This window comes from Salmo salar, chromosome ssa13, assembly GCF_905237065.1.
Source record: "Salmo salar chromosome ssa13, Ssal_v3.1, whole genome shotgun sequence".
Classification (NCBI taxonomy): Eukaryota; Metazoa; Chordata; class Actinopteri; order Salmoniformes; family Salmonidae; genus Salmo; species Salmo salar.
The window spans coordinates 69,837,104-69,864,652 of NC_059454.1; the positions used below are offsets into that span (position 1 = coordinate 69,837,104).

At 41.9% G+C, this 27,549-nt stretch overlaps 1 protein-coding gene across 2 annotated transcripts; it reads right to left on the reverse strand.

Moving 5' to 3' along the window:
- Window positions 1-893: 893 nt before the first annotated feature.
- Window positions 894-25,260, reverse strand: fez1 (fasciculation and elongation protein zeta 1 (zygin I)). 2 transcript variants are annotated; one of them, XM_045692184.1, is made up of 10 exons: window positions 24,888-25,260; window positions 18,948-19,328; window positions 14,014-14,065; window positions 12,765-12,851; window positions 9,514-9,682; window positions 4,480-4,805; window positions 3,374-3,454; window positions 3,178-3,253; window positions 2,810-2,875; window positions 894-1,899 (listed from the first exon to the last, which is right to left on the reverse strand). In XM_045692184.1, exons 2-10 carry the CDS (start codon window positions 19,283-19,285, stop codon window positions 1,883-1,885), a joined length of 1,212 nt encoding a protein of 403 aa, XP_045548140.1. In that variant the 5' UTR covers window positions 19,286-19,328; window positions 24,888-25,260; the 3' UTR covers window positions 894-1,882.
- Window positions 25,261-27,549: the final 2,289 nt, after the last annotated feature.

Here is a 27,549-nt window from a genome sequence, read left to right on the forward strand (position 1 = left end):
CAGAGAAGAGCAGTCTCAGTTGAATGCCCAGTCTTGAAACCTGACTGATTAGGATCAAGAAGGTCATTCTGAGAGAGATAGCAGGAGAGCTGGCCAAGGACGGCACGTTCAAGAGTTTTGGAGAGAAAAGAAAGAAGGGATACTGGTCTGTAGTTGTTGACATCGGAGGGATCGAGTGTAGGTTTTTTCAGAAGGGGTGCAACTCTCGCTCTCTTGAAGACGGAAGGGACGTAGCCAGCGGTCAAGGATGAGTTGATGAGCGAGGTGAGGAAGGGGAGAAGGTCTCCGGAAATGGTCTGGAGAAGAGAGGGTCAAGTGGGCAGGTTGTTGGGCGGCCGGCCGTCACAAGACGCGAGATTTCATCTGGAGAGAGAGGGGAGAAAGAGGTCAAAGCACAGGGTAGGGCAGTGTGAGCAGGACCAGCGGTGTCGTTTGACTTAGCAAACGAGGATCGGATATCGTCAACCTTCTTTTCAAAATATCATAGCTAAACAGCGCTGGACTTGGTTAAAACCCTGGATGGTAGACCAAAGGGGAGCTGTAGATAGTTCAATTCTCCAGTAGGAAGTGCTGCCCACACTTTCTGATAGTGGATATAACATTGAAGATCTGATGTTGTTTTAAAGATACAAGTTCAACATATTTTTAACAAGGTTTCTCGATGTTGAAATTTAGTTACCATGTCGACCTAGTCCTGTGGTTGAGATTTCACCCTTAAAACAACCATTTATGTTGATTACTTTTTTCAAATCCAATGTCTTTTCCACGTAGATTCCATGTCACAATACGTTGACGAATTATGTTAAAACAACGTTGAGGTTGTTCCCAGTGGGTTGTGTTGCCTTGATTCAGTCAGCAGAGAGAAGGGACAAAAAAACACATCTGGCACACAGTTTTAGGGTAGCATGTTTATTTGAACTTGCGATTAGCAATGTAGTATTCTCCTACGTGGCTCACAGGAATTCATAAATAAGTAGGCCTATACCGTATTCAAATGAGCCCATGTCATCAGTGACAATGAAAACTCAATGATAAAACTCCATGTGACAGAATGGGGTGACACATACTCTGATTATTCATTAAATAAAAGTATAAAATAAACAAAACAACAGTACATGATGGCCTATATGAAATATAAGATCACAGTAAAAAGAAATTATCAAAAGTCTGAAGAGCACTGAATATTCAAACATTATTGGTTGAAATAACAAAAACATTCAAATATACTGCACCCGTAATATTAAGCTACAGTACTAGCATGGCAGAAAAGGTAAATGGCTTTTTTATTCAAATTTGTTAAGTTTACAGGTTATTGTCCTCGAATAATGAGAGAAATGTTCAGTCCAGATTTCCTACATTTAAGTTGAACCCATCAATCCTCAATAATCTGTACAAGGTGACATATGGGTAGACAGACAAAATGGCATAAGAACCAAACCCCTTTTAGGCCTGAGGTACAGTGAAGTAAAACATAGCCATGTGAATATCTGATATCAAATAATCTCTGTAAAAAATAGAAAATAAAACTAAAAACGAATCCCTGTATAACTGTGTGGTCAGTATTAGCTTATCATGCTCTGAAAAGAGATCAGTAAGTCAGTTCTTCAACGGGGGTACAGTGGCCCCATACACTAGTATTCAGGCGGCTGCCATTTTGGCTCTGGACGGATCTTAGTGTGCAGGAAGGACAAGGTGAGCTCAGCAAAAGGCAGTAGTTTTATTACATGAGTTAGGTACAATGATTTAGATGGTAATGATCCATGGCTGATTATGAAACAGGGGGGAGCTCATGCAGCTTGGACTGGAGGAGGGGTGGAGGGTTACCAGATTGGAGAGCCCTCTCCGAAGTCTCCGTCAGAGAGCAGCCCATGGCTTGAATTCTTTAAGTAGGACACAGCACTGGAGAAGAAAAATAGATTGATAATTAGGAATACTTCAATCATCGTTATAATAATTATCATCATAATGTCATCGCCTAGTCTTCGTCAACTGTGCTAATCAAATTAGCTAAAAAACATTATAATGAGCCTTTTTTTTCTTACAGGCACATTTCAAATTAAATAAGTTCAGACAGGAAATTCACATTAATCTAACCATTTATTAGAAAATAGAAGACAACCCATTACCATTATAATAAACTACAGGCAGTGAGAGAGATATTCCAATGCCCCTGATGGTAACAAAACCAAACGGGTGGAGGCTGGGGTGGTGGTAGGCTAGCAGAAAACAGACAACGCATGGCAGGTGGCAACAATAGTTGCAGCAGCAACATTAAGCAGCAAAGACATGCCAAGCATACAGCTTAGCTTGGTCCTTTGGTATAGCATGGCACAGGAAATGCCAGGGTAGTGGGTTTGATTCCTGGGACCACTCATACGTAAAATGTATCCATGCTTGACTAAGTCACTTTGGATAAAAGCGGCTGCTAAAAATGGCATATATTTATATTATTATAGTGGAGCCGCAATGCAGCAGCAGATGATGTGTGTGCAGATCTGGTCAATTTAAATAGCCATATTAGGGTAGGACGTGTTGTTTGAATCCAATTGGTGCAATCTCAGCTGATTCTATGAAACATTCGATATGCAAACACTTGAGTTTCCCATCGGAACAGGCTTCACTTAACTATTATAGCAGTGGAATAGCCCCTTTAGGTACCATGTATCAGACTAGTAAGTGGATACTCTACTTTCCACTTTTGTTATCTTTACTTGGATAATATAATTGTATTCAATTAGTTATTCCCTTACACTTGGAGTAATACATATGTAATGTTAAGTGTTTCTAAACCTAATCAAGCATTAGTTACCTTTTAATATGTAGTCAGTTAGCAGTGTAGGCACCTTCTCACTGTCCTCCTTCATGGCGTAAAGAACTGTGGGGAGAAAATCAAAACAAGGCGGTTCTTAGCACTGAGTGTAGTACTGGGCATTGGCACATTTCTGAGCTATGCTACTTGTATAGCTGTTATGTGGGACAGAGACTAATCAAATTGAAAATGATGTTTGTGCCGGGCTAACTGAGCAAAACAACATTTTGAGGGTCAATTTGTGTGTCTATCCAATGAAAATGTAAACGGAGTTGAACATTTGGGGATGTGGTTGTATGATCAGCTAACCCAAACTAGGAAAACGACCCATTAGCTTAGCATTCAATTACATTATCCCGCCTACTTACTATTGGTGATCATCTGAAGGTCGTCCACAGTTGGAGGAGTTGCTTTCTTCTCATATGGAATTACCGTGTTTAGATACTGAACAACGAAGACAAAGAGAGACAGTTAGGGAAGCGACGTAGCAGTGTTGAATCATTGTAGAGTTAACACATTGAACATACTTGGTGGCTAGGAGCTGTAAATGCTTAAGTGTCTCACCTGTTTGTCCGTCCCTGTGCTGCCAAATGTCTGTCTGATGCCCGTCTGCAGGATGTTGGAGAGGCCCTCCATGCTAAAACGCTGGAACACAGACAATCACCAGCTGTGAGTGACAACGACCCTCTGTCACCACAACACAGTAACACTTTCTATGAGACAGCTGTCTTGTGATGCATTCTAAATGCAGTTATCAGTTATCTATGCATTTATAAAGCTTATGAGGAGCTTTTATGAATATAGTATGCATAATAGTGTGTTTTATAATGCATGTAACCTAACAGCATTTATAAAGGCTGTTAATTTAAAAGGAGCCGTTATGAATGCTTGTGACATTACAATCAGACATTACCACGTCAATTGTATATAGACTGGTTGTACATCATGATCAGGGCTACAGTAATTGACTCCATTCCTACATTGTCATTACTAAACAGATAAAACAACCATGGTATTGGACAGGTAAACACAAGCGTGTCCTTTGCTATGAGTAAAGAGGGGCTGTTAAGTGTTGTTAATTTGTTCCTGGATATGGACAGGCTGGTCTATGCTTTTACTGTATAAGAACCTATGGCCAATTCCTCTGTGAGTACTCTGTTGGTTTTTCTTCCCGTAAGTGCAGTTTATAATAACAAAAAAAATTATTGTGCAGTTAGTTAGGGCCTAATGGCCTCTATGTCCATTATCCATGACGATGTGTGAGGCAGAGAGAGGGAAAGAGCGCTGTCTGGCTTGGAAATGCATCCGTATGGACATTAACACACACACACTCATGCTTGTGTGTGTGTGTGTGTGTGTGTGTGTGTGTGTGTGTGTGTGTGTGTGTGTGTGTGTGTGTGTGTGTGTGTGTGTGTGTGTGTGTGTGTGTGTGTGTGTGTGTGTGTGTGTGTGTGTGTGTGTGTGTGTGTGTGTGTGTGTGTGTGTCAGACAGGAGACCAGACAGACAGACACAGAAGATGCGAGACAGACGAGAGACAGACAGACAGACAGACAGACAGACAGACAGACAGACAGACACACACACACCACCATCATCAGCCTATACACTAATACCATTTCCCATACAAACATACCCCCCCGCTCATGTATCTCCCTCCCTCAGTGCTTACCTTCATAGGCATAGAGGCGGGCTTGGAGTCCGTCGGGGCATTGGTTGTAGTAGTAGTACCACCAACCACGGTCGTGGTTACCGCGTTACCCTGCAGACTCAGGCCCTTATCGCTCCGGCGCCGGCGCTTGCCCGTGTCCCGTTGCTCCTTCTGGCGGTTCTGCACATCCATGAGGGCCGTGATGAACGTGTTCTTCACCTCCTTCTCAAACTCCAGCTCGTCACGGCGCGCCAGCTGGGTGACCAGCTCCTCGGAGTACTCCATGATGGCCGACTCCACCCGGCACAGCAGCTCCACCAGGGCTGAGCTGGGCATCAGACTTAGGCCTGGAGAGAGAGAGGCATGGTCTGGTATGGAGCTACTATAGCTTTGCCTGGAGCCCAGATCTGTTTGTCCTGTATAGCCAACTCCTACAGTCGTTGTCACTAACAGATCTGGGACCAGGCTAACTGTACATAGAGGTGAACCGAGATTCAATATTCATAATATTATATACTGTACAAGGGATATCAAATTGCTTCCCTCGAGGGCCAAAGCATTGCTGGTTATCATTATTATCAGGGATTGACTCAGACCTGGCGCATCAGGACGAAGTGAACTCTCTGGCCAAACAATGACAAACTTCAAGGTAAAAAATAAAACCTGGTCCCGTATTCATAAAGCAGGAGTGCTGGAGTGCTGATAGGAGTAGGAGTGCTGATTTAAGATCAGAAAGATCAGAAATCACAGTTTTCTTTTCAATCACTTTGGTGCTATTTTCACAAGTACTGTATGTGGTGATTTTTCTAAACTCTTAGTACAATTCTCCGAACTGGTAACACTTGTAAGTCTTATATTCAAAACCTTTAATTGTGCATTCATTTGGTTTGGAGACATCTTTCACCACACAACCATTGATCAAAAATATATGTTTACTGTGAAACAGCAAGCGAAAATCGATTTAATCACCAAAACATAATGAGAGTATTTTCTGCATGAACAGTAGTTATAAAAAAACAACTGTTAAACCAATAGCAAAAAAAATGCAAGATACAGGTTTCAAAACTTTGAATGTTGTATGATACAGTACTGTAAATTACAGTACATAACATTGTTTTCACATTAGGCAATACACCTGCACTACCCATCAAAATTTACTGAAACTCACATTTCCATAATCTGTATCCCATGTGTGATTAAAGTTGGAATTATTGAAGAAATATTCCACAATCATTGATGCAAAAAATACATGTATTGTTCAGATATAATTACACTGTAGGTGTACTGTAATCAAATGAAATGAATGAAAGAAAGAAACAATGTTTAGCAGGAACTAGTTTGCATCAAGCCTGTCTTGAACAGTTGGTAAGTTCTCATCGACATCACAGCAAAGGTCTTCATTGTTCATGCACCTGGGGAAAAAACATTTGGCATGACAAATCCAAGGCTGACATAGGTCTGGATTGATGTCATTGCATGCCTCATTTATAGCCTGAAGGAGGATGGTACACTCATGGTGATACAATCATACACCTTTGACTTGTATTTTCATAATGTATTGTATTTTACAGTATTGTATTGTACTTATGTATTGTAGTGGTCCTTTGTGGCTTAGTTAGTAAGAGCATGGCACTAGCAACACCAGAGTTATGGGTTCTATTCCCATGTATATTAAATGGCATATATTACGATATTACAGTACTGTATTGGCCAATGCAATTTTTGTAAAGGAGTGTGAAAATCCCCCATTAAAAAGACCCCAGCAGCTTCATCTTTTTAGCTATTTAGGGGATGCATTTGTTACATACAGTACATCTCTAAAACTTACTGTAAAGTCAAATCAAAATTATAGTACATTACAGTATATCAAGTTTTATACTTTACAAACATACATGTTCATTATGTAGTTCTCTGCAGTAGACCTGTAGTAGACAAACCAGTTTAAAACCTATAGGTTTACTAAACGGTTAAGTTGTTATCAATTAAGTAAGAGTAAAATGTATTTTAACAAATGAGAAGACAATTATGTCAAAAATAATGTGAGCACTGTATTGTGAAAAGCAATAACTTCATATGAACATGAGCCATGTGAAACATGTATTTCTAGATAAAACAATGATTAAGTTTGGTGAAAAAGTGACTTTATGATTGTGTATGTTGTACTTAGTTAATTAAACATATGCTTAGAGTTTTGAAACAACTGCCTTTTTGATTATCGGTTTTGAGTTTTGTACTAAGCGTTGTGAAAATATACCATAGTGCATTCGGAAACTATTCAGACCCCTTCACTTTTTCCACATTTTGTCTTATTCTAAAATGGATTAAATAAAAAAAATGTATCATCAATCTACACACAAATACCCCATAATGACCATAGACATTTTTTCACATATATTAAAAAAGCATAAATACCTTATTTACAAAAGTATTCAGACCCTTTGCTATGAGACTCGAAATTGAGCTCAGGTGCATCCTGTTTCCATACGATCATCCTGGAGATGTTTCTACAACTTAGAGTCCACCTGTGGTAAATTCAAATGATTGGACATGATTTGGAAAGGTGCACACCTATCGATATAAGGTCCCACAGTTGACAGTGCATTTCAAAACAAAAACCAAGCTATGAGGTTGAAGGAATTGTCCTTGGACCTCCGAGGCAGAATTGTGTCGAGGCACAGATCTTGGGAAGGGTACCAAAACATATCTGCAGCATTGAATGTCCGCAAGAACACAGTGGCCTTCATCATTCTTAAATGGAAGAAGTTTGGAACCACCAAGACTCTTCCTAGACCTGGCCGCCTGGCCAAACTGAGCAATCGGGGAGAAGGGCCTTGGTCAGGGAGGTGACCAAGAACCCGATGGTCACTCTGACAGATCTTCAGAGCTCCTCTGTGGAGATGGGAGAACCTTCCAGAAAGCCAACCATCTCTGCAGCACTCCACCAATCAGGCCTTTATGGTAGTGGCCAGACGGAAGCCACTCCTTAGTAAAAGGCAGGCCGCTTGGAGATTGCCAAAAAGCACCTAAAGGACTCTCAGACCATGAGAAACAAGAGTTTCCGGTCTGATGAAACCAAGATTGAACTCTTTGGCCTGAATGCCAAGCATCACGTCTGGAGGAAACCTGGCACTGCTCATCACCTGGCCAATACCATCCCTACGGTGAGCATGTTGGTGGCAGCGTCATGCTGTTGGGATGTTTATCAGTGGCAGGGACTGGGAGACTTGTCAGGATCGAGGGAAAGATGAACGAAGCAAAGTGCAGAGAGATCCTTGATGAAAACCTGCTCCAGAGCGCTCAGGACCTCAGACTGGGGTGAACAGGACAACGACCCTAAGCACACAGCCAAGACAACGTAAGAGTGGATTCAGGACAAGTCTCTGAATGTCCTTGAGTGGCCCAGTCACAGCCCGGACTTGAACCCGATCGAACATCTCTGGAGAGACCTGAAAATAGGTGTGCAGCAACGATCCCCATCCAACCTGAAAGAGTTTGAGTGGATCTGCAGAGAAGAATTGGAGAAACTCCCCAAATACAGGTGTGCCAAGCTTGTAGCATCATACCCAAGAAGACTAAAGGCTGTAATCGCTGCCAAAGCCTTCCCTGTGGCTCAGTTGGTAGAGCATGGTGTTTGCAACGCCAGCATGGTGTGTGCATCACCAGGGTTGTGGGTTCGATTCCCACGGGGGGCCAGTACAAAAAAAAAATGCATGAAATGTATGCACTCACTACTGTAAGTCGCTCTGGATAAGAGCGTCTGCTAAATGACTAAAATGTGCTTCAACAAAGTACTGAGTAAAGGGTCTGAATACGTATGTAATATTTCTGTTTTTTTATTTTTATAAATTTGCACAAATTTATAAAAACCTGTTTTTGCTTTGTCATTATGGGGTATTGTGTGTAGATTTTTTAAAATCAATTTTAGAATAACACTGTAACGTAGCACAATGTGGAAAAAAGTGAAGGCGTCTGAATACTTTCCGAATGCACAGTACTTGGTGAATTATTTTTGAATTTTTTTAAAGGCAATATGGATCCTAGATCATCACTCCTTCTTTGAGATACTTTATGAATATTGGCCAAGTACCACTTCAGGCCTCAAGGGGCAGGAATTAAATAGTCCTGCTGTATACAGTACATACAATATAGGGATAGATGACATAAGTGGGATGATATCACTTGTACATCATCCATTTACATTTTTCATTACCTTGATATTAAATTCTGAGTAGAGTTACTAGCCTTTGACTGTTTCTGTGACTGTAAATGCTGTCTAATATTACTTATATTTTTGGAAGTAAACCGACTTTGCGTAAAACATATTTAAGATGACACACCCAATTCCAAATACAAAGAAATACTCAAACACATGCAGTGCATCTACACACAGACATATGGATTCACAGACATATACCCAAATGTGCTTCCATAAACACACACACACACTAAGCAGGAAACGTGTCTCTCATGCAGGGGAGCCACATGGTCACACCATATGTCTTTCCACAGGGAACCATATTGAGTGCGTGCCTTGGCCCTCTGAAACGATGAGACTCATATAAAAAAAATGCCTGCTGCAGCTTTATCCAGTTATTTATCCTTTTTGCATTACATTCACCATAGAAGCTGAAGACTGATGAAATATCCAGATGTTTACTCAGGTAAACTGACAACACTTCCATATTGTCTGATCTATGACCCCTCACACAATCAAAGTCCTACAAGCAGTGCAATAGCCTGCTGAGCTAAAGCCTAGGCATGAACTCAAACAAGTTTACATATGTCTCTTGCAAGGTTATTTATTTCACAATCAATGCTCATAGAGCCAGCTCTGCTATATGAGCACATACTTAACCACTATGAGATCAAAGGTCACTTTATTTGTACACAGTATTGTATGGACAGGAAATTGATTTTGGGAAAAGGTGTCTCCAATGACAATGTTAATTGGATGTTGAATTGCTTAAATTGGCACTCGCTTCTGTTTATCCAACTCCTTGGTTTATGTGACTTGGTGTTTAACCCTTCAGGCAACATTAGTTTCTGTACACTTACCTTCATAGGAGGGCATGTTGTTATTGGAGGCCTGGGACAGCTGTCTAATCTCCTCCAGAAGGGATGGGCTGGACTTGGATGAGGAGTGTCCACTCTCTTCCTCGTCCTCCTCCTCGGTCTCACCAGGGTCCGGAGAGTTCTCCATCATCTCAACTATCTCCTCAATGACCTTGGAGAGAGAGTGATCGAGGAAGGGATTGAGGGAAGGTAGATGAATACATACACTTTCACAAATAGCACTTAAAGAATCTATGCATCACCAAAAGGTAAACATTCATGGTCTTCAGGCATTCATTATTCATGTGCAGTAGTCCATGAGGTAATGCAGAATGGAGCTACTTGACATACACTACATGACCAAAAGTATGTGGACACCTGCTAGTCAAACATCTAATTCCAAAATCATTCGCATTAATATGGATTTGGACCCCTTTTGCTGCTATAACAGCCTCTACTCTTCTGGGAAGGCTTTCCACTAGATGTTGGAACATTGCTACGGTTATTTGCTTCGATTCAGACACAATAGCATTAGTGAGGTCGGGCACTGATGTTGGGAGATTACACCTGGTTCGCAGTCGGTGTTTCAATTTATCCCAAAGGTGTTTGATGGGGTTGAGGTCAGGGCTCTGCACAGGCCAGTCAAGTTCTTCCATATCGATCTTGACAAACCATTTCTGTATCAACCTCGCATTGTGCACAGGGGCATTGTCATGCTGAAACAGGAAAGGGCCTTCCCCAAACTGTTGCCACAAAATTGGAAGCACAGAATCGTCTAGAATGTCATTGAATGGTGTAGCATTAAGACTTCCCTTCACTGGAACTAAGGGGCCTAGCCCGAACCATGAAAAACAACCACAGACCATTATTCCTTCTCCACCAAACTTTACAGTTGGCACTATGCATTGGGGCAGGTAGCGTTCTTCTGGTATCCGCCAAACCCAGATTCGTCCGTCAGACTGCCAGATGTTGAAGCATGACTCATCAATCCAGAGAACGTGTTTCCACTGCACCAGAGTCCAATGGCAGTGAGATTTACACCACTCCAGCCAACGCTTGGCATTGCGCATGTTAATTTTAGGTTTGTGTGTGGCTGCTCGGCCATGGAAACTAATTTCTTGAAGCTCCCGGCGAAAAGTTATTGTGCTGACGTTGCTTCCAGAGGCAGGTTGGAACTCAGTAATGAGTGTTGCAATAGAGGACAGACATTTTTTACGCGCTACACGCTTCAGCACTCCCGTGGTCCCGTTCAGTGGTCCCGTTCTGTGAGCTTGTGTGGCCTACCACTTCGCGGCTGAACCATTGTTGCTCCTAGATGTTTCCACTTCACAATAACAGCACTTACAGTTGACCAGGGCAGTTCTAGCAGAGCAGAAATTTGACGAACTGACTTGTTGGAAAGGTGGCATCCTATGACGGTGCCACGTTGAAAGTCACTCAGCTCTTCAGTAAAGCCATTCTACTGCCAATGTTTGTCTATGGAGATTGCATGGCTGTGTGCTCGATTTGTCAGCAACGGGTGTGGCTGAAATAGCCGAATCCACTAATTTGAAGGGGTGTCCACGTACTTTTGAATATATAGAGTATAGTCTTGCAATACTTTTCGCCTTGGCTTTTTTAACCACTGTTATTATATGGGGCTTTAATGTATTCTGCTTTCGTATATATTTTTTTAACTGTCTAAATAAGCTAGGAATATACATACAGTCCCTTCAGAAAGTATTCATATCCCTTGACTTATTCCACATTTTGTTGTGTTACAGCCTGAATTCAACATTGATTAAATATATGTTTTCTCTCACCCATCTACACACAATACACCGTAATGAAAACAATGTTTTTTAGAAATGTAAGCAAATTTATTGAAAATGAAATATGGAAATATCTCATTTACGTAAGTATTCACACACCTGAGTCAATACATATTAGAATCACCTTTAGCAGTGATTACATCTGTGAGTCTTTCTGGGGAAGTCTCTAAGAGATTTGCACACCTGGATTGTACCATAGTTTCACATTTACTATTTAAATAATTCTTTAAGGTCTGTCAAGTTGATTGTTGATCATTGCTAGACAGCCATTTTCAAATCTTGCCATAGAATTCCAAACCGATTTATGTCAAAACTGTAACTAGGCTACTCAGGAACATTCAATGTTGTCTTGGTAAGCATATCCAGTGTAGATTTGGCATTGTGTTTTAGGTTATTGTCCTGCTGAAAGGTGAATTTGCAGCCAGTGTCTGTTGGAAAGCAGACTGAACCAGGTTTTCCTCTAGGATTTTGCCTATGCTTAGCTCTATTCTGTTTCTTTTTAGCCCCCCAAAAAATGAAGATGACAAGCGTACCCCTAACATGAAGCAGCCACCACCATGCTTGAAAATATGAAGAGTGGTACTCAGTGATGTGTTGTGTTAGATTTGCCCCAAACATAACGCTTTGTACTCAGGACATAAATGTAATTTCTTTGCCATATTTTTGCAGTTTTACTTTAGTGCCTTATTGCAAACCAGATGCATGTTTTGGAATATTTGTATTCTGTACAGGCTTCCTTCTTTTCACTCTGTCATTTAGGTTAGTATTGTGGAGTAACTACAATGTTGTTGATTCATCCTCAGTTTTCTCCTATCACAGCCATTAAACTCTAACTGTTTTAAAGTCACCATTGGCCTCATGGTGAAATCCCTGAGTGGTTTCCTTCCTCTCTGGCAACTGAGTTAGGCCTGTATCTTTGCAGTGACTGGGTGTATTGATACACCATCCAAAATGTAATTAATAACTTCACCATGCTCAAAGGGATATTCAATGTCTGCTTTTTGTTATTTTACCCATCTACCAATAGGTGTCCTCCTTTGCGAGGCATTGTAAAACCTCCCTGGTCTTTGTGGTTAAATCTGTGTTTGAAATTCACTGCTCAGCTGAGAGACCTTACAGATATTTGTATGTGTGGGGTACAGAGATGAAGTAGTCATTCAAAAATAATGTTAAACACTATTAATGCACACAGAGCGAGTCCATGAAACGTATGTGACTAGTTAAGCAGATTTTTACAATATAGTGTTTAATTTTTTATACATTTATAATAATTTGTTAAAAACAATATTCCACTTGAACATTATGGGATATTGTGTGAAGGCCAGACTGTAACACAACAAAATGTGAAAAAAGTCAAGGGGTGCCAATACTTTCTGAAGGCACTGTAACTGGAAGTACTACCAAGTTGTTTGTATAACAGAAAGTACGTGTGTCTTTAGTCACCTGATCAGCAGTGATAAGAGGCTCCTCACTTAGGCAATTGGCATTGTCGTTCTTCTCGTTCATCTCCTCCTCCTCTTTTTCATGAATCTGGAGAATGCGAGAGAGAACGAATGAAACCATGGAAACCCCTTCAGCCACATTAGTGGAATCTTAACTTCTTAGTATTAGAAATAGAAACCATGGAAACAAGGTTTACCCCCACTGGTGTTAGCGTTAGCATCTTAGCATTCAAAAAATAAGATTACAGAAAAGCCATTCACCCATTTTGAATTTAGCTTTAGCATATTAGCACTGGCGTTTGGGGAGCTAATGAACATTCCCCAAATTTGACCTCATCATTCCCTTCTCTGCTCTTCATCTGAAAATACCATTTAAGCCCCTCGAGTATGGAAGCCATCTTGAAAGTGTTTGGGTTGTGCTTAGTCGCATTCAAATTGCCATAATTCTATCTATTGACTGTTTATTTTCTACTTCCCTCTAAAAAAAATATTGCTTTTGATGCTCATTGTTCTTATGCCATTGGCCTCAACCAAGTTAATCCCGGCAAGGATATCAATCAGCAATAAACTAAACCGGGGGCATAGAAGACTAAATGCTGATGGACTGCTTTTTCACTGTCTGTAGAGTCTCTTATAGCTTCTGCTGGAGACTGTGTGTCTGCGTATTGGCCCTGACCCAGCCCTGAGCCTTGGCCCTGACTCTTTGAGTGCCTGCAGTTGCACGTGAGAGCAGATTAGGGGAGGAGAGGGCGAAAGGGTGTAGGAGGAGGAGGGTGGTTGACTGATACTGAGTAGCAGGCAGTCAAGGCAGCTCAGCCTTGATTTTTGGTGTCAGGTCAGGTGACGTCAGCGCCACAACCACAAGGCATGAATGACATCCAGCCAGCCAGCCAGTCAGCCAGCCAGCACACTCTAGCTAGCATTCTTTCTAAGACGTTGCTCAGTTACAGCACGTCCTCCCACATTGCCTCCCTACAGAACACACTAGTCAGTCATACATGAAAGAGGTGAGGTTTTGAGCAGAAAAGACCATTCCTTGCACTAGAATCCAATTGATAATACAAATCTGAAATCCAATTGTTCTGAAATCCATTCAAATAAGCCTAAAAGTCTTAAAGAAAAATGCAATTCCAAGATAGCCTTTCAAACTCTTGTCTCAAAATGTTTCAGGTCTTTCCAGGTGAGAAGGGAGAGAAAGATGATTCTTCCCATGACCTTAAATTATAATGAAGTATATTAGAAAGTATTACCTCCTGATCGGAGAGGTTGCCGTTGAATCCCTCTGAGTTGGGGTCGTCCCAGCTGGAGACAGAGGAAGGGACGTAGTTATCCGTCAGAGCATCCCACACACTGAAACATGGACAACACAAACACACATTCAGTCACTGCAACACAACAGAAGTACACAGTAAAAATGCAACAAACAAAAAAAACAGATGCAAACACACAACCACCAACATTGTAACAGGTCATCTCATACACTGCAACACAAGACAAACACACAGCCACCAACGCTGGAATGATCAGGACATTCACAACAAAGCACAATACACTATCAGTCCTCAAGGCTGAAACTATTTGGAAATAGGCTTTTTGTTTGGCACAGCAGCCTAATCCCAAATCCAGTGCCGGTTTGTGATTTAAAGATTTGAGGAGGAGGATGGATTACATAAGAGGACCATCCTTCTCTTCCTCTCTAGATGACCCTCCTCTACCCAAGTCATATTTGATAGAAATGATCAATTGTATATCTGCAGCCATTTCCTTCTATTAGTGTTCCTTTGACCATTTGCAGACAGTGAATTCAGAGGAGGAGATGTTCACATGACATAATTGTGCTTTGTTCCCAATTCTGTCCCTCAACTTGCCAACATAATAAATAACACCAAAATGCACATCATAATCCTCCGTATTGCACTCCAGGCTGCAATGCACACTGTTAACTAACAATTAAAGACAAGCCCACAGTTTACAAATTTTTTAAAGGTGTCCAATGTGAAGAAGTATAGATAAAAACAGCCCCTTACAGCATTGTGCAGGTCCTCCTCGAACTATAAGCACCTCGGTCCAATCAAGGCTGCAGCATTGTGAAAATGACCAGAGTAGAACTCTCCCTTTGTTTCCGCTTTCTTTGTTTTCCACCCAGCTTGGCATGGCACCCACACCCTACCCTCCTCTTAGTGGCACTGCCCAGCCATGCGCCAAACAGGAAACAAGCAGCCATTCATCGGGACTCATGACCTCACAGGTCATGCCTGTTGTGTTGTCCACAACACACACACACACACACACACACACACACACACACACACACACACACACACACACACACACACACACACACACACACACACACACACACACACACACACACACACACACACACACCTCTCCATCTGCCAAACAGGAACTAACTGGTACAGCACCGTCCCATATATTTTGCAAACCTTTAGTTAATCTGGAACTTAGATTTAACCAATCATTCCACCAACTGTGTCGCATAACATAAAGGATCTATCAAGCTTACAACAGATAAATGTGTCCATGTTCCTTGCGTCACTACATGGATAGTGATGGGGGAACCAATTTCAAAACATTCAAATCAGAAACATCATAAGATGCGGTTTCTAACTCTGTGGTGTACTGTAGAATAGATAAGCAAAACATCATTCAGGTACACCCACATGCTAACAATAGCATCCCAAACATGCATCTTTGTATGCCATTGTAATATTATATCATAATGATTTCTGAATATGAATCAATAGGCATAGCCAAGGTCACATACAACAAAGCTATTCTTAGCAAGAGGGTTTATTTCCACCCAATGTGAGACTGTCTGCGTTTTCTCTTCAGAGGCTGTTGGCAAATGGGAGTTCTGGTTGCCTGCTGGTAGAGGCAGTAGACAGACCAACAGAGGAACAAGAGAGTACAAAAATACATTGAATAATTCAAGGCCTATCCCGACTGTGGACTGCTGGGTTGCGTTGTGGATTTTGCTGGTGGGCGATTTGGTCACTGTGAGGTAGGCTGAGTAACAGCTTCACCGTTGGTCATCATAGGATCTGAGAGTTGGGTCATGAGATATGCAGTGGTATTGTTTGAGCAATGTTAAATAATGACATACAGTGAGCTCCGAAGGTATTGGTGACACACTGGATTTGAAATGACACAAAGACTATGAGGTTGAGGTGCAGACTCTCCACTTTAATTTGAGGGTATTTTCATCCATATTGGTTGAACCCTTTAGAAATTACAGCACTGTTTGTACATAGTCTTCCCATTTTAGGCGACCAAAGGTATTGGGAGAAATTCACTTATATGTGTATTAAAGTAGTCAAAAGTTAAGTATTTGGTTCCATATTCTTAGCACGCAATGACTGTATCACGTATGTGACTCTATAAAACTTGATAATAAATAATTTTGTGTCCCATACAAATTAATGGTAAATAATGTATTGTGTAATTTGGAATCATTTTTATTGTAAATAAGAATAACATATGTTCCTAAACACTTCTACATTCATGTGAATTCTACCATGATTATGGATAGTCCTGAATGAATTGTGAATAATGATGAGTGAGAAAGTTAGACACTCATATATCATACCCCCACAAAAAATGATAACCTCCTCTATTACTGTAATGGTGAGAGATTTGTGCGTCTAACTTTCTCACTCATCATTATTCACGATTCATTCAGGACTATCCATAATCATGGTAGAATTCACATTAATGTATACTGCTCAAAAAAATAAAGGGAAAACTTAAACAACACATCCTAGATCTGAATGAAAGAAATAATCTTATTAAATACTTTTTTCTTTACATAGTTGAATGTGCTGACAACAAAATCACACAAAAATAATCAATGGAAATCCAATTTATCAACCCATGGAGGTCTGGATTTGGAGTCACACTCAAAATTAAAGTGGAAAACCACACTACAGGCTGATCCAACTTTGATGTAATGTCCTTAAAACAAGTCAAAATGAGGCTCAGTAGTGTGTGTGGCCTCCGCGTGCCTGCATGACCTCCCTACAACGCCTGGGCATGCTCCTGATGAGGTGGCGGATGGTCTCCTGAGGGATCTCCTCCCAGACCTGGACTAAAGCATCCGCCAACTCCTGGACAGTCTGTGGTGCAACGTGGCGTTGGTGGATGGAGTGAGACATGATGTCCCAGATGTGCTCAATTGGATTCAGGTCTGGGGAACGGGCGGGCCAGTCCATAGCATCAATGCCTTCCTCTTGCAGGAACTGCTGACACACTCCAGCCACATGAGGTCTAGCATTGTCTTGCATTAGGAGGAACCCAGGGCCAACCGCACCAGCATATGGTCTCACAAGGGGTCTGAGGATCTCATCTCGGTACCTAATGGCAGTCAGGCTACCTCTGGCGAGCACATGGAGGGCTGTGCGGCCCCCCAAAGAAATGCCACCCCACACCATGACTGACCCACCGCCAAACCGGTCATGCTGGAGGATGTTGCAGGCAGCAGAACGTTCTCCACGGCGTCTCCAGACGCTGTCACGTCTGTCACGTGCTCTGTGTGAACCTGCTTTCATCTGTGAAGAGCACGGGGCACCAGTGGCGAATTTGCCAATCTTGGTGATCTCTGGCAAATGCCAAACGTCCTGCACGGTGTTGGGCTGTAAGCACAACCCCCACCTGTGGACGTCGGGCCCTCATACCACCCTCATGGAGTCTGTTTCAGAACGTTTGAGCAGACACATGCACATTTGTGGCCTGCTGGAGGTCATTTTGCAGGGCTCTGGCAGTGCTTCTCCTGCTCCTCCTTGCACAAAGGCAGAGGTAACGGTCCTGCTGCTGGGTTGTTGCCCTCCTATGGCCTCCTCCACGTCTCCTGATGTACTAGCCTGTCTCCTGGTAGCGCCTCCATGCTCTGGACACTACGCTGACAGACACAGCAAACCTTCTTGCCACAGCTCGCATTGATGTGCCATCCTGGATGAGCTGCACTACCTGAGCCACTTGTGTGGGTTGTAGACTCCGTCTCATGCTACCACTACAGTGAAAGCACCGCCAGCATTCAAAAGTGATCAAAACATCAGCCAGGAAGCATAGGAACTGAGAAGTGGTCTGCGGTCCCCACCTGCAGAACCACTCCTTTATTGGGGGTGTCTTGCTAATTGCCTATAATTTCCACCTGTTGTCTATTCCATTTGCACAACAGCATGTGACATTTATTGTCAATCAGTGTTGCTTCCTAAGTGGACAGTTTGATTTCACAGAAGTGTGATTGACTTGGAGTTACATTGTGTTGTTTAAGTGTTCCCTTTATTTTTTTGAGCAGTGTATTATTTACCACTAATTTCTAGTGGCACAAAATTCTGAAATCTGAAACACAACCAAAACAAACAGCAAATGCATCCAACAAGTTTGTAGAGTGACAACCTTGATGTAATGATTGTGTGCTAGGAATATGGGAACAAATACTAATCTTTTGACTACTTTAATACACATAAGTGAATTTGTACCATTACTTTTGGTCTCGTAAAATTCGGGGACTATGTACAAAATGTGCTGTAATTTCTAAATGGTTCACCCGATATGGATGAAAATACCCTCAAATTAAGTCTGCACTCTAACCGCATAGTCATTGTATCATTTCAAACCCAAAAGTGTTGTAGTACAGAACCAAAACAACAAAAAATGTGTCACTGTCCCAATACTTTCTGAGCTCACTGTAGTATCAGCCAATGCTCTGTTTAACTGATAGCTGTGATGCCTTGTGGGATTCTATCTGAACTGCTATGAATGCATAGGTGTAGTGTTCATAGCTGCTCGTTTCACACCAAACCCAGAATTTACATGCTCTGATTGCAGTAAATGGTGTGCCTTACGAATGGGACTGTATAGCCACAAAAGTATGCAATTTGAAGACAGAAGAGGAAGACATCATCAGACATGATGTACTACCTAAACAAGCAAGCATTGACTAATGCTTTGCTCAGAAGATTGCTGCAATGGATGTGCCATGTTATCAAAAATAATACAGGGGTGCATTGTACAACCCAAAAGGCAAGCAGCTCAAGAAAAAAATAATCACTCCCCCGTGATACACCATTTGTATCTTTAGCTCGTATCTCAAAAGCACATACTCTTTATGCTGAAGTCAGACTTAAGCTTCAAAAACACAAAGGTGGTGGCCGACACTCACTCCTCATCCTGCAGCCGCTCCTCGTCCTCCTCGGTGTGGGACTGGTTGCGCACAGGGGCCAGGCCCTCCGTCTTGGTGTTGTAGTTGTGGAAACAGACATTCAGCTTCTCGTCAAACTCATTGACCAGGTCCTCCATGGACTTGAAGCTCATCATCTCCGAGAAGTTCTCCAGTTCGGAGAAGTCCTCGCGGGTGATGGGAGCCAGGGGGGCCATTGGGGCCAGGGGGATGGTGCTGTAGGGGGGTCGGCTGAGGGGCACAGCCCGATCCATGTCCTCTACCCGGCAGGGCCGGAGGTCTTCAAACTCCTCATCCAGGCACACAAGGGGAGCCTCCATGGTGGGTGTTTCCAGTCACAAGTCAACGACAGAGAAAGGAGCCCTAAGAGAGGGAAGGAAGGGAAATTAGAAAACATGGACTTTACAGGGGGCTGCTTTTTTCAATTCACGTCATTAGATCAGGGTTTTGTCATCCATCCCAAAGAGGTACACATTAAACACCAGTGACCCAGAAAAGACAAAGCATGTCTGGGTCCCAGCCCAGGCACCAGTATTTCAGGTCTCAGGAAGGCAGTAGTGATGCTAATTCGGGTATCTGCTACATCAGCACTCGCACATGTGATTAAAAAAAACAAAGGCTTGGTGATTAGTTGAATCAGGTGCTGGGCTAGAGTAAAAATACTTGATTACATGCTAAATTTACACATAATATATTTTTATGGCATCTCAGGTATCTTGAGTAATTTCAGTTTGACATTTATGTGGCAGCAACTCTATAATGGCAAAGTCCCTCCCAAAAAAGAGGAAAGAACCAGTCCCACAGGAAGACAAAATGGTACCAGCAATACTGGTGGGATTTAATTGATGAGGAAAGGGATTCAGGGACAGACAGTCATTATAAAGACAATACTGTGGCCACCCATTATGTTTTCTAACTTGTCTCGACACTCAACAAAAGAAATAGCTTAGCTAGCCCTACATTTTGATAATGTGCTAATTATAGATTTATCTCTGTGGCAAATTCTGTGTCACAACAAAATGGTACTAAGCACCATCAAACTTGGTGAACATTGTTCAAGTCGGACACTTACCAAATTTAGCACAAATCCTAAAAACGTATATATATATACTGTAGCCAGTGGTGGAAAAAGTACCCAATTGTCATACAAAGTAAAGATACCATAATAGAAAATGACTCAAGTAAAAGTGAAAGTCACCCAGTAAAATACTACTTAAGTAAAAGTCTAAAAGTATTTGGTTTAAAATGTACTTAAGTATAAAAAGTAAATGTAATCGCTAAAATATACGTACCAAATAAGTACCAAATGTAAAAGTACAAGTATAAATAATCTAAAATTCCTTATATTAAGCAAACCAGACAGCATGATTTTATTGTTTTTTAAATGTACGGATAGCCAGGGGCACACTTAAACACTTAGCCATCATTTACAAATGAAGCATTTGTTTAGTGAGTCTGCCAAATCAGAGGCAGTAGGGATGACCAGGGATGTTCTCTTGATAAGTGTGTGAATTAGACAATTTTCCTGTCCTGCTAAGCATACATCCTGAGGCTGCATTTATTGTAGCTAAGGGATTTTAACAAAGCTAACCTGAGAACAAGACTTCCTAAATTCTATCAGTATATCGAATGCGCGACACGAGCTGGTTGCATTCTGGATTCCGTGATGCATACAAAGCCCTCCCGCCCTGCCTTCGTCAAATCTGACCATGACTCCATTTTGTTGCTCCCAGCCTATAGACAGAAACTAAAACAGGAAACGCCCGTGCTTAGGTCTATCCAACGCTGGTCTGACCAATAGGATTCCACGCTTCAAGATTGCTTCGATCAGGTGGACTGGGATATGTTCCGGATAGCCTCAGACAATAATATTGATGTATTCGCTGACTCGGTGAGCGAGTTTATTAGCAAGTGTATTGGAGATGTCGTACTCACTGTGACTATTTAAACCTTTCCTAACCAGAAACCGTGGATTGACGGCAGCATTCGCACAAAGCTGAATGCGCGAACCACCGCTTTTAATCATGGCAAGGCCACTGGGAACATGACCGAATACAAACAGTGCAGCTATTCCCTCCACAAGGCAATCAAACAAGCAAAACGTCAGTATAGAGACAAAGTAGAGTCGCAATTCAATGGCTCAAACACGAGACCTATGTCTACAATCAATCACGGATTACAAAAAGAAAACCAGCCCCGTCGCGGACATCGACGCCTTGTTCCCAGACATTTTAAACAAATTCTTTGCTCGCTTTGAGGACAATACAGTGCCACTGACACGGCCCGCTACCAAAGCCTGCGGGCTCTCCTTCTCCGTAGCCAATGTGAGTAAAACATTTAAACGTGTTAACCCTCACAAGGCTGCCGGCCCAGACGGCATCCCTAGCCGCATTCTCAGAGCATGCACAGACCAGCTGGAAACAACATATCCACCCTGCTGATCCTCAACACTGGGGCCCCACAAGGGTGCGTTCTCAGCCCTCTCCTGTACTCCCTGTTCATCCATGACTGCGTGGCCATGCACACTTCTAACTCAATCATCAAGTTTGCAGACGACACTACAGTGATAGGCTTGATTACCAACAACAACGAGACAGCCTACAGGGAGGAGGTGAGGGCCCTGGGAGTGTGGTGTCAAGAAAATAACCTCTCACTCAACGTCAACAAAACAAAGGAGATGATCGTGGACTTCAGGAAACAGCAGAGGAAGCACCCCCCTATCCACATCAACGGGACAGTAGTGGAGAAGGTGGAAAGTTTTAAGTTCCTCGGCGTACACATCACAGACAAACTGAAATGGTCCACCCACACAGAGAGCGTGGTGAAGAAGGCGCAACAGCGCCTCTTCAACTTCAGGAGGTTAAAGAAATGTGGCTTGTCACCTAAAATACTCACAAACTTTTACAGATGCACAATCGAGAGCATCCTGTCAGGCTATATCACTGTCAGGCTATATCTGTGTTGTTGTATGTGTCGAACTGCTTTGCTTTATCTTAGCCAGGTCGCAGTTGCAAATGAGAACTTGTTCTGAACTAGCCTACCTGGTTAAATAAAGGTGAAATAAAAATAAATTAAATAAAAAACAAACATAGAGAGGCTGCTGCCAACATACAGACTCACATCTCTGGCCACTTTAATAAATTGACTTAATAAAGGTATCACTAGTCACTTTAAATAACGCCACGTTAATAATGTTTACATATCCTACATTACTCATCTCATATGTATATACTGTATTCTATACCATCTACTGCATCTTGCCTATCCCGCACGGCCATCGCTCATCCATATATTTATATGTACATATTCTTATTCATCCCTTTACATTTGTGTGTATAAGGTAGATGTTGTGAATTTGTTAGATTGCTTGTTAGATATTACTGCATTTTCGGAACTAGAAGCACAAGCATTTCGCTACACTCGCATTAATTAACATCTACTAACCATGTGTGTGTGACCAATACAATTTTATTTGATTCAAAATGTATCTAGTACTTTTGGGAGTCAGGGAAAATGTAAGGAGTAAAAAGTACATTATTTTCATTAGGAATGTGATGAAGTAAAAGTTGTCAAAAATATAAGTAGTAAAGTAAAGTACAGATACCCCAAAAAACTACTTAAGTAAAAATACTTTAAACTACTACTTAAGTAATTTACACCACTGACTGTTGCAATAATAAATCAGTCATCCCCAATGGTGAATTACTCTGTATGTAATTCTTGTTCTTAATAACTATTCTGGAAAGTACAGAGTGATCTGTATGAAATTGCCAAGAACTATTGATTCCTGTATATAATGGATTCTTGTAGATAATAGATAATGAAGCAAGAACTGTTGGATAAAAGTTGTGTTTGAGTCCAAGTTCTGACGCAGTGCAATTACAAGAGTGAGGGCTAGATGTACTAACGCTTTTCCTGGATCTTCGCCTGTATCCAGGGAGTGGAGTGGAGAGAAACCAATTTAAAACAAGCTTGTGTAAGCGTCTTCCTCTGTCTCCATCACATTACTCAGCAAAGTGCCGCTTCATCAAAAGCCAGATATTATTCTTCAGCCTCTCCTCTCTCTCTGTTTGTCTCTTATTTCCGTCATACCCGCCCTTATTTTCTGCAGAGAAGCCTCTGGGTTTGTATTCATATAGCATCCCAGAGTATGAGTGCTGATATAGGATCAGTTTGGCCTTTTATATCATAATGAATGAGATTATATGGACAGAGGGGATCTGATCCTCAGCACTCCTCCTCTGAGATGCTTTGTAAAAAATGGGCGCTGATCATGTCTAATTGACATGAAATGCACAGTCCAGGAAATGACTACAAGTCCCACAATCCCTTCCAACAGAGACGACGATGAATCATCCCGTCTCCATTATGTGACTGACAACTGGCATTTGAAAACACACAATGCATGTATGGCAATGTGACATGCGCTCTGGCACATTGCATGTGTATTATTGTTCCTTCAAATTAATTATTAGGCAACTAAAATGAAGTGTCAATGTCATTTTAGTCATGTTGTTAAAGATATTTGCAGCTTTTTATGGCTACATAAGAAGCTTTTAGCCTTTGTTTGTTCCTAGACCATATGCTAATGGACATCTTGCAGGTGGATACAAAGAAAATACTGAAAACAGGAGAACATCCTTTTGTTCTGGTAAACAAGTGAAATCATGACAGCAGGCTGAGAGTGACAATATGGATGTGTGTGTGTTTGTGTATGTGAATGTACTGTATGTGCATGAGTGTATGCACTCATGTGTGTGACGTTTGACCTTCACCTTAACCAATGGACCCAGGTGTATGGCTGTGTTACCCTCCCACTGTTTCGCTCCCTGCCAGAGGCCAAAAACACCAAAAACAACCAATCATAGAACCTCATCAGAGGTAATTTAAAGATACACTATGCAGAAATTGCTCCGCCATTTCCTGGTTGCAAAAAATAATAATAGTTTGCCTAATTTCAGTTGATGTAACAAAACAAGCAAGTGTAGTGTAGAGAATCATTGTACAATCTAGACCGCTGTGAAATATTTTTTCCAGAACCAAAAATATTGTATTTTTAGCTGTTTGAAGCTGGTGTACAAAACCGAAAGTAAAAGACGCAAAAACGAAACTTAAGAACAGGATGCATAGAAATAGAGCACATTGAATGAATCTACCACTTCTTAGATTTATAACTCACATTTCTATATGAATTGGGTCAGGTCGCCCAAAAAGTTACAAAGAGGAATAAATGGCTGTCCCCATATTATACTGGAAAAAAATAACTGCCAGCCCACTGACTGGACAACAAATCAATATTTGTTGCTATGCCAAATCTATTGCCATAATTTAATAAAATAAATCAAGCCCATTTTTTATATTGTTGATTTTTTTAAACATATTTGGGTGATTTCAATTAAATTGCAACAGTGATGGGTGGATCATATGGTTGCATTTATCTCAGAACAATACAAACCCATGTCCTTTGCTATTCATATTCATATGGCTGTGTGGCTGCCTACCGAAGCCTCTCCTGGGGTGAACATGAATATGTTTACATCTTTTACCACCATTGGCTTCATGAGAACATCCTTGTCAGTCCCATTGTGGAAGAAGATGGTTTTGGCTAAGATACAGTATAACAAAATTGAAAGCTACTTTATTCCAACATTCATACCGGCATATAATTTACACAGCATCTTTTGCATTGATATAACAAAAATCAATGCGTGTTCGGCAGGCATACTGCTATAATAAAAATGGACACCAAGCACTGACTGTATATGTCATCAGTGCTTCTTAGGGTGAAAAACAGGAGGGGGAGGGAGAGAAGGAGAGGATGAGAGGACGAAGAGATGGAAGACAAGACCATGGTTACATATGAGGGAGGGAGATGGAGGGGGGAGGTGGAGGTAGAGAAGGATAGATAGAACGATAGATTACCTGCAGTAACTGTGCCTCCTGTAATATGGCTTAGAAACAGAGAGACAGTCCCTCCTAGGCAAGGCAGATCTGCAATACGCCACCTTCCTCTGCAAATCCCAACACTGGCCAACCAACAGCAATCACAGTCATTCCAGAGACTGGAGAGAAAAGAAACAGAGAGAAAGAAAGAAAAAAAAAGACAATGGCCGGTGCTGTTCTGTCTGTCCGTTCTCCTCCAGTAGCCCACAGCCCCCTTGCTTATCTCTCTCCGCTGGCAGCAGCTGCACGTTGTTTTCCAAACAATACGCAACCTCAGCCTCAACCTTACTGGAGAGAGAGAGCCTGTGCGTTGCTCGCTCGCTCTCTACAGCCTGCCTGCGGAATCATCATCCCTCTCTCTCCTCCTCCTTCTCCCCCTCTCCCTTTGTCCACACCTCCCTCCTCCAAGGCTCAAACCCTCAATATTAATGAGGAGAAGGGAGAGGCAGCTGCACCCTGTGTGTACTGTAGAGACCATGCAGACTGTCTGCCATGGCTGCATTATTATATTTTCCCGGAACCTGCTACTTATCATTCTATGGGTAGAATTGCAGGGAAGCTAGCTTAATTCAACTGAGCCAGCTAGCACCATGCCTGTGAATATGCTAGGCTGATTAGCATTTTGACAGGGACAGAGTGCTGCTGGTGCGGAAACAAAGCTGAAAGGAGGGGCCCTGAGACTAGGGGTAGTGGTTAGTTTAGTTTGCTTGCTAGCTTGGGAAGGAAGAAGGTTGTAATTGTTGGTCCCACCTCAATGAGAGCGGTAAGCAGAGGGAGTATGGTGAGAATCTGTGATGACGTCAAAGAAACCTGCCCTTTTATTTTTACTGTACCTGTATTTATTGGTGGTCCTGTGAGTGTGTGTGACTGTGAGTGAGAGTGAGAGAGAGAGAGACCGAAAGGCAGTGAAAGATTGAGAGAATGCCAAACAGGCAGCAGTCCACCATGCCAGAAGACAAAGATGGTTGTTGTAGAGGCACTTCTGTCAACTTGGTTTTTGTCACCATGTGAGTTACAGATGGCTTTACACACACTACGTCATACACACACACCAACAGATCCCCACCACCCCGCACACACACTTCCACAATATAAACCCACTCAGCTCCTTGTCAATCCCTGGCCTGTTCCCTGTCCCTAATCCCTGACTGGATTTAATCTGATTCTGTGGTGGAGATGAAATCCCTTTGAAAGCCTCATAGCCGGCATAGGAATTGAACCCGATTTGCTCGTGTTACAGTTTTACACACTATTTTAACACTGTGGTGCACAGAGTGATGCAGACACATATGGCCATGCCATGATCTCTCCTTGGTACATTAGGGCTATACTCTTCTGCTAGCCGCACTAAATGGTTTAGCATATCAGATTAGAGGCAGTCTGTTATGGGGCTAATGCAGTGTGTCTTGTAGATGACTGTTGATGTAATGTTTTGGAGCTGAGTTTCTAAGCCGTAACATCATCACCGTAATTTACCGATCAGAACATGGTTATGGTCACCCAGTGCTTAGATTACACAGTTCCAATGTTCCCCTACCCACTGTGGCAAAGTCATACAAGTGACAATGAGCTTATATTGTGTGACTGACTCAGTGTGCTTATGTAACACAAAAAAAAAATATTTAAACCAACATTTCATGCGCTTTGTTTTTTCACTGATCTAAACTGGGGGTGTATTTACTAGGAACCAAACTGAAATTAACAGGCCGAAACGAAAGGGGACATAAAAGAAACTCATTTTCATTGCAAAACATTTTGCTATGGTGTGCAATAATGAATACACCCCAGAACATGATAAATATACTTCTTGTTTCAAAAAGAAGGAAAGTTCAAATAGATTTCCAAACTGACACCCAAGCATCAATACAAAATTAAACTGAAGATTATGGCCTTCACTCAATTGGGCAAAGGTCCGTCCTCCCCTAGACTCCTCCGTCCTCCTCTTCTCCGTGACCCGGAAACCGATAAGTGGTCACCATATTTATTTTATTTTACCTTTATTTAACTAGGTATGCCAGTTGAGAACAAGTTCTCATTTACAACTGCGACCTGGCCAAGATAAAGCAAAGCAGTGCGACAAAAACAACACCTAGTTACACATGGGATAAAACAAACGTACAGTCAATAACACAATAGAAAAATCTATATACAGTGTGTGCAAATGTAGTAAGATTAGGGAGGTAAGGCAATAAATAGGCCATAGTGGCGAAATAATTACAATTTAGCATTAACACTGGAGTGATAGATGTGCAGATGATGATGTGCAAGTAGAGATACTGGGGTGCAAAAGAGCAAAAATAAATAACAATATGGGGATGAGGTAGTTTGGTGGGCTATTTACAGATGGGCTGTGTACAGGTGTAGTGATTCGTAAGCTGCTCTGACAGCTGATGCTTAAAGTTAGTGAGGGAGATAAGTCTCCAGCTTCAGTGACTTTTACAATTTGTTCCAGTCATTGGCAGCAGAGAACTAGAAGGAAAGGCAGCCAAAGGAGGAGTTGGCTTTGGAGATGACCAGTGAAATATACCTGCTGGAGCGAGTGCTACGGGAGGGTGTTGCTATGGTGACCAGTGAGCTGAGATAAGGCGGGGATTTACCTAGCAAAGACTTATAGATGACCTGGAGCCAGTGGGTTTGGTGA